The following is an 8,519-nucleotide window of genomic DNA, read 5'->3' as shown; positions in this document are numbered from 1 at the left end:
TTACAAGAGTGTCTTTTAGGGATTTTCCGTGACGATATGAAATGAGGGGCGGCTCCTTGAATATATTTCATAATAGCGTTTAAAAGTGTTGACGGACCTGCACGACTACTGCAGTTCGCAAAAAAAACAAAACAAAACTTTGCCGCACTAAAAGAAATCGAATTAATGGGTATTTAGAGCAAAGACAAGTAAAATATACTTACTTTGAACCTCGAAAGTTGGCCATGTTTGATACCACGTGTAATGAATTTGGTACGTGCCAGGATATTTGCCACAATTTCAGCGCAACACCACAAAAATGTGCCCAGCATGTGCTGCGGTTTCCGGAATTAAATTTTTCTTCCACCCGATTGGTTGAACTACTCTTGTGGTTAGATAAACCATAGTTAGTAGAGGAGATAAACCAAGACTAAACCCTACGACTTGGTTCGGGAAACGTCATGGATAATTCTTTTGTTCTTTTTGATGTATCCATAGTGATTCCCCATGGGCAGTATCACTGTGGGAATAGAGGTTACACACAAAACACAAACTTCCAATGGGTAAAGTCTCACTTTCCCGTGGGTAAAAGGTCTGTTGGAACCGCAACTAATGTTGCCTACAAATTCTACCAACGGATTTCCGAAAAAACAGAACGAGACTTGTAATGTACAGGAATATTTTACCAAGAAGCCTATTTCCGTCAAAATGATCAGAATGGCTTTCTTGTCCATCATTTTACTAGTCAGCTTGGGAACGTGCGGCCAGCCAGGGTATGTTTTTCGGGATTTTTGTCTTGAACAGGGTATCGAATTTATCATTTTTTGTCTTAATCAGGGTATCGATTTATCAAATTTTGTCTTAAACGGGGTTAAATGTCTTAAACAGGGTATCAAAAATCAGAATTCCGTCTTAAACAGGGTAGGAAAATCAGCGATATTTGTCTTAAACAGGGTCAGGGTATGAGGGGCCGCGCCGCACCTCTCCACCCAGGGATATATCGAGTCCCTCCCCCTCCCCCTTCGGTCGGAAATACACTAATAATCCTTGTAGTTTATAAAAAGAAAGAACTTAGGAAGACAGTTAATTTTTTTAACGTTAATATGGCGGTATCTGACATGATTTTCCCTTTGACGTATATTCCAGTTATGTTGGTAAGTGAAGCGACCAATTCTTTTCGATGCCAAGTTCCAGGAGCCGACTGGGTTAATTCTTTGTATACTGCATTTTCTTCTCTGGAAAAATTCCACCACTGTTTCAGTACAAAGTCTTCTCTGGATTGCTGTAGGTCGATTCATGGCCGTGGTCTTTCCGATAAAAATTAAGATCATATCATCGAAGTTTCGCGCTATTGTCATTGCCTCAACCTGGATTGTGGAAGTAGTCATCAATTTTAAAGATTTTTAAAGTTTTGTCTGGACGATTATGTTGCATCTTCTGTGTTGTCTCGACACTCTTGCAGATTCCACCAGATCTCAACATTCCCATTCTCCAACACCCTCACCTCAAATGAAATCTCCTTATACCACACATCAGAACACTTCACATCATACTTCCGACAAAACTCTCAGTACACCTTGAACGGCTCCTTCAATGTTCCCTCTTCGCCAAACCAGTGCAACCACTCGCCACATGCTCAACCGACTGCCCTTGTAACACACTCTGCACTTTAGATCTAGTCCTCCTCAACTGTGGCCCGAAAATACCTCGCTCGCATAACGACAACAACAACAACAACAACAACAACAATAATGATGATGATGATGATGATCTGCCAACACGTCGGAGTTGCGATGTTTCAACTTAGTTGCTTTTCACAGGAAAGCGTAAAGAACTGTGAGCCCCAACCGATATATTCCCATCGGTCATCGCCATTGATAAGATGAACACGGGCCATTTTAAGTCGCTCAGCTATGGATTTTTAAAATACGAATTTCTTGCTAAATACGCAAATCAAAATACACAAACATTGCATATAGCTGGGAAATGCACTCGCGTTCATTCTATTTCCTATAAAAGATTTATGTCTCCTAAGGTGATGAATTGTCAGGATTGCGTTAAAAAACTATTCCGAAAAGGCCTTACGATGTATATGGCGTTTACGAAAGACAATCGCTTCTCGGCCTTTTGGCTAAGAGTGCCATTGTCAGCCAATTGCACCCCTGTACTTTTTTCAGGATGTTATGAGGCTAGCATTACACGGTTAATCCCGTTACCGGCTCACGAAGGCGTTCTAGACCAAATATAAACATTTCGGGCAACGCAGCTGAAAATTGGGGAGACGTTTCCGTTCATAGTGGGGATTGTGCGGTAGTCTCATTTCTCTTGTGAACTGTGATCCTATTAGTATCCGCCATATAGTAAATGAACCCCTTCGCAGCTGGTATGTCGGCTGATAATGATAATATGAAAATTTCAGGACAATCTCTCAGCCAAGGACATTATCAGCCATCCTACCAGCAAGCCAGAAAGGGGTTTATTTATTTTATAACCCTCCCATTAATTTTCATATCGTGGAAAAAAACCGCTCGTATAATGTTGGTGTTGATCTGATGGCGTTCCTTGCTTTTTTTTTTTTTCGATGCACTTTTCAAAATTTGACTAGAAAGAAAGCGTGTCGGTCTCAGGAAAAAAATCAAATCGTTTTCATTATCACTGCGAATCGAAAACTCGAAAACAAAAGGCGCTTTTTTTGCCTAAAGAAAAAAAAATCCAACCGTGAAAGACAGAATGTGCAAAGTTTGGATGCCGGTTTGGATGACAGTGTTTTCAAATGCGGCTGTTTTTCACCCTTTCAAACTGCTGGTTTACTTTATACTCACAAGAAAAAAGGCAAGTGAATGTTTTAAATTCTCTGCTCAAGAAAATGACTCAGGATTAAATCCGTAAAGTCTGCTAAGGACTTTCTTCACATGTTCAAAGACGTTGAAAGCATATTTTGTTGACTTATTTGTATTTTCCGGAACAGCATTTGCGACCATCTTTTTAATGTCACTAGACTCCAGAAAACGAATTTGTTTTTCTTCCGCCGGGTCGCTGTACATCGTATCTTCACCGGAGCAATGGAACCTTGCCAAACAGCTGTCTTGAAAAAGGAGCAGGAGGGAAGGGGACGGGGGGATGTGAGGGGGGGGGGGGGAGGGAAAAGATGGTGGCTCACCCCATGCCCAACTTCACTAAACGTTTTTTCTATCTACTATGACAAGGACTAGAGGGTGGATTTTGCATGATTCTTTAATTGCTCGATCAGTTGAAATCATAGAAATAAATAAATTACATCGAACCATATAGCTTAGCGGATCTCAATTTAAGTGTAAGTATTCTTATGTCTCGATTGCACTGATCCTTAGCGTGGCTATCCTCCCATTTGTTCCTTTTTTTAGCAATGTGTTTTTCATCCTTACGGTCTTGCGACAAATCAAAATTTCCTTTACTCCACGACGATAACTTTTGACAAAGGCTAAACATATCACTGGATTAGTTATGGAAGATAAGAATAGTCCCATGTAGACCATAAACCCGAACACGCTGTAAAGCCAACAAAACCTTGGATTGGATTCAAGGTATTTCCACTCTCCTGACGCTCTTAATATTGATACTGAAGCAAAAGAAGCAGAAAATATATAGAATACCACCACGATACAAAGGCTCATCTTTATGGCTTGCTGATTGCTTGTATTCTTTTGATATACTTTGCCAAGAACAGTCAATTTGCGTCGTCTACACAAGGTTACTCCAATAGCACAATACAAAATTGTCATGACGATCAAAGGAGCAAAAATGAAACCCCCGATAAGTACGAATGACCAAACCCTATACAGAGAATAATTATCATCTCTGTCCTCTGTGCACAATGTTAGTCCATTGTACTCCTGCACATTCACCGCGAAGAAATCTTTGGAGTTAACTGCTATTGCCACAGTCCAGGTGGAAGCAATGGCAATAGCGCGAAACCTAGAGGATATCATTTTGATTTTCATCGGGAAGACCACGGCCATGAATCGATCAATAGCGATCCAAAGAAGACTTTGCACAGAAACATAGAGGGAAACATTAAGGAGAAAGTTCAGCAATTTACACAGAACTAGTCCAGCCTTTCCATGCACTTTCCATTGAAGAGATTTTGTCGCTTCGCTCGCAAGGTGAACTGGAATTTGTACAATAGGGTAGATGAGGTCGGATACTGCCATGTTGACGATAAGGAAATTTACTGTTTTTCTAAGCTCTTTTCGTTTAATAAACCACGACAATTATTAAAGTATTTCCAACCAAGCTGCTCACTAAAATGATGGACAAGAAAAACATTTTGAAGGCAGTGATGGAGCTAGGATGATTAAAGTAATCGTAGAAGTTACACGTGCCGCCATTTTGTGGTTTAGAAGATCCGTTGGTAAAATTTGCGGACATCATATTTTTACAATTCACAATTGATTCCTCACCTCCTTTTGAATTGATATTCTGTTAATTTGAAACAGTTTTCAATTTTGTTGAAATCTCCGTAAGATCAAAAGACTTAATCCTTGCTTGCCATGCTTGTCAAACTGGCATATCAACTATTTTGACACGGACGGTAACATTGATGTTGCCCACAGCTGTTTTTGAGTTAATTAAAAAAAAAGCAAATCATCGCGTATGTACTGAAAATGAATTATGATTGTAGCTGACCATTTTCAGTATCCAGACTTTTAGAGAAAAGTCGCATTTTAAGCCCGAACTATAATTCATTTGCAACCGTTTGTAATGCTTTCTCTACTTTTTTTTCTTTGTAGCGTTTAAACCTGTACTGAATCTTCCGTGCAAAACATTAAATTACTTTCTTTTCGGCTATGAGCCAATATTTTGCCAGATCATTGTGAAGGATAATTCAGACGACTATAACATTTTATTGACACGAGACCTTACTCAAAAGAAAGTTTATTCCATCTCGCTTGTTTGTCAGTCCATGCAAACTTCTTTTCTTTAGATCGATACGAAAATTAAACCAGGCTAGCTCCTAAACAAAAGTATGACCAAGGTTTTACTGTTATTAATAATATCATCGTTTTCATTTTTATTTTATTGTTTTGCTTTTGAAAAGTCCCGGAAAGCTTTGACAGGTGTCTCCCATCATTTAAAATCGAACACAGATAATTTTTTCAGTTCACTAGTTGGGACTGACGTGCAGCCATGGAACAATGATTATCCCAATAAATCCTCATTATAAAATGTTATTTTGTTCACAGTTAGTACACACGTTTCGGACTTCATTTCGCTTTTTAAAGACATTTGTGGTGTTTGCTAAGCGGATTGTAAATTGAAAGCATGATTTTTTCGGGATTTCATGTAGTTACTGCTTTAAGTAATGTCGCAAGGTAAAAATAAAAGGGAAGCAGGACAAAAATTGACTGAGAGGGTTCGGGTCAAATCGCATGCCCGCTTTTGAGACAGGCTAACTTTGTTAGTACCGACAGGCCTCCCAACATTCATAAAATAAACAGCTCTCGACACCTCAAGAAAGTGGGCTGGATGCGTGGGCAAACCAACACAGACGGTTTTAGCATCGCATTTACGGCAAACACCATCAAAATTTTTTTTTTTTTTTTTTTTTTTTTTTTTCAGATAAAAGAGACTTGTCAGATTTAATTTACCTCACCTCTTGGCTGTTAGCTGCAAATGAAGGCTAATTTCTCGAAAGAGAGAGACAAGTAAGAATAAAATGCGTTTTCAGGGTTTTAGGACGTCGACAATTATTTAATTAATGCAAGCAGCAACCTGATGTATGCGGTTGCCGTTTCTCGTGAAGTAAAGATCTCCGTATTGATGGGCATGCATTCGCTCTGTTTTTATATTGCCAGTCTATCTGTCCGATCAAATTGAGAGGGTCCAGAAGTCGAGAAGCGAAGCCTTTATCATACAGAGTCTGTGAGCAATACAATACTCTAAATTGAAGTTGAAGTTACTTTCAAACTGACAGAAAGATTTGTGCGAAACGTTGTTCAACAAGATCAACGAGAGAGGTTGCAATGGCTGCCCTGCTGCCTCCTCGCAACAGTTTTTTTTTTTTTAAGTTAGACTCATTGTTAAATAAACGAATGTTCACACTCCCAAAAGGTTCCAGACCTCGCTTACTATACATTTTGCTACAAAGAAAGAATGTAAATTATGGTATGATCAATTTTAATATCACGAATATTTGAGTTATATTCTATGTGGCTTATAGCTTTTTTTTGCGTCTTTGCATTTTATCACATGTAATTCAGCTGAAAAGCTGGAAGTGGTGTTTTAATAAACGAATTTTCTTCTTCTTCTTCTTCTTCTTCTTCTTCTTCTTCTTCTTCTTCTTCTTCTTCTTCTTCTTCTTCTTCTTCTTCTTCTTCTTCATCTTGTTAATCTTCTCAAAAGAGAGGGCTCCCTGCTTAAATCGAAGATTCAGACTATTTGGTTAAAATCGACTGTAATCCTCATTGATATTTTGAACATTTTAGTCCAGCATTTCGTTGTTTTCCGGACTACCGAATCAATCTCACTGCTCAATCTCAAATTGTGCTAATAATTTTTTTCAATGAATAGAAGTTCACTTGCAGCAAGTTCAGTTATCATATTTGTTTGTAAAACAGTGAAAAAGAGTAACCTGGCAATAAGCAAGCGGAAATTAAAGGGGTCTAGGTCACGCAATTTTAGGCAATTTCAGCATTGATCGAATGGTCATAGAATAAACTAAAATATCAAAATAACTCTTCAAAACTATAGACGAACTCTAACAAAACACAGGGAAGACAAGAAGGGACATAACTGACAAAACTGGAGATGATTGAAATGGATTGAATTTGGGTAAAAAGATAAACGTCGGCCCACCTTTTTTCAAATTTATATCAGTCTATATCAAAATGTCATTTACACAGCTGGAAAATCATTCTCAGTTGTTATGTGGTAGTGATTTTTGCAAATGAAGGACTCTTGCTCTGCCAATTTGACGTTTAGAGCTCATTTAACCAATTAAACAAAATTACCTAAAATAGCGTCAACTAGCCCCTTTAAGTACGCGCTGTTAAAAAAAGGCGCTGATCTAGTTAAAGGAGTAGTCAATTGCAAGGAAAAATTACATAGAACTTTTTTCCATTATATTAGCATTTATGTTGAAACCACGAATTTCAACCGAAAATTCTTTTCAGCAGTATGATTCAAGTATAAGCACTTTTTTTTCAAACTCTTAGTTCACAAAGCCCTGTGTTACAAAATTTCTGAAACTCGGCTGAAGACCATTAATTCTAGGAAGATAATATTTGTTACAAACTCAGAACCTATTGCAGGCCTTTCCATCCTTCAATATCTGAAACTTGAATCAAACTAATAATTCAGGTCAGCATTTGTTATTAGCATTTTGTCTTGTCTTGTCAATACATTGGCTTAATATCTATGGCTTCTATATTTGAAGCCTCAGAGGTGGCATTAATTGGCTACATACACCCACATAGTTTGCGCTCACAGTGTTTTTCTTCTTTTTCTTCAAATTATACCAGTTGGAGGACGTTGACGATACTTTTTTCATGCAAGAGCGCCTGTGAATTGTATAGGAGGTTTTTACGTGACGTCATCGCCGCCATGTTGGTGGACGAAAACAAAGATCTCTCATTAGCTTCTTTTGTTCGTTTACCGGAAGTCGTACATTTCTATATTGTTATTGGTGCCCCTAGAGGTTGGTTGAATAGTTGCGGTTACACTCGCCTTCTTCCCGAGGTAACCCTGTGGGTAATAGCCTCGGGCTGGGATCGGTTTGGGTTTCCGGTCAGGTTTAGTCCTCCGGTTACATTGCAAATAATTACCCAAGGTCAACTTTTGATCTGGCAGTATTTGGGTTTAAAATTGTTGACGGACCTGCACGACTCCTGCAGTTCGCAAATAGATTGCTCTTTCAGCCTTTATAGTTTCGCTCCTACAAGAGTGTCTTTAATGGGTATTCCGTGACGATATGAGATGCAGAACGGTTCCTTGAAGATCTTTCATAATAGAGTTTAAAAGTGTTGACGGACCTGCACGACGACTGCAGTTCACAAAAACACAAACAAAACTTTGCCGCACTAAAAGAAATCGAATTAATGGGTATTTAGAGCAAAGACAGGTAAAATATACTCACTTTGAACCTCGAAAGTTGGCCATCGTTTGATACCACATGTAATGAATTTGGTACGTGCCAGGATATTTGCCGCAATTTCAGCGCAACACCACAAAAATGTGCCCAGCATATGTTGCGGTTTCCGGAATTAATTTTTTCTTCCACCCGATTGGTTGAACGACTCTTGTGGTTAGATAAACCATAGTTAGTAGAGGAGATAAAACCAAGATTAAACCCTACGACTTGGTTCGGGAAACGTCATGTATAATTCTTTTGTTCTTTTTGATGTATCTATAGTGATTCCCCATGGGCAGTTTCACTGTGGGAATAGAGGGTTACACACAAAACACAAACTTCCAATGGGTCAAGTCTCACTTTCCCGTGGGCAAAGGGTCTAGTGGAACCGCAACTAATGTTGCCTACAAATTTTAAACCAACGGATTCCCGA

The 8,519-nt window shown here is 38.8% G+C and overlaps 1 protein-coding gene across 1 annotated transcript; it reads right to left on the bottom strand.

Annotated features, from left to right (window-relative positions):
- Window positions 1-3,302: 3,302 nt before the first annotated feature.
- LOC138053973 (QRFP-like peptide receptor) lies at window positions 3,303-4,169 on the bottom strand. The gene has a single exon (XM_068900495.1). It carries the CDS (start codon window positions 4,167-4,169, stop codon window positions 3,303-3,305), a length of 867 nt encoding a protein of 288 aa, XP_068756596.1.
- Window positions 4,170-8,519: the final 4,350 nt, after the last annotated feature.

The sequence above is a fragment of the Montipora capricornis genome, chromosome 6 (genome assembly GCF_036669925.1).
Source record: "Montipora capricornis isolate CH-2021 chromosome 6, ASM3666992v2, whole genome shotgun sequence".
Lineage (NCBI taxonomy): Eukaryota > Metazoa > Cnidaria > Anthozoa > Scleractinia > Acroporidae > Montipora > Montipora capricornis.
Note: the sequence above shows the minus strand (reverse complement) of the source record. Positions and strands in the feature narration are given on the sequence as shown.

Bases quoted from the DNA above. Each gene is read 5' to 3' on its own strand.
- LOC138053973 (XM_068900495.1), bottom strand. From the start codon at position 4,169: ATGGCAGTATCCGACCTCATCTACCCTATTGTACAAATTCCAGTTCAC.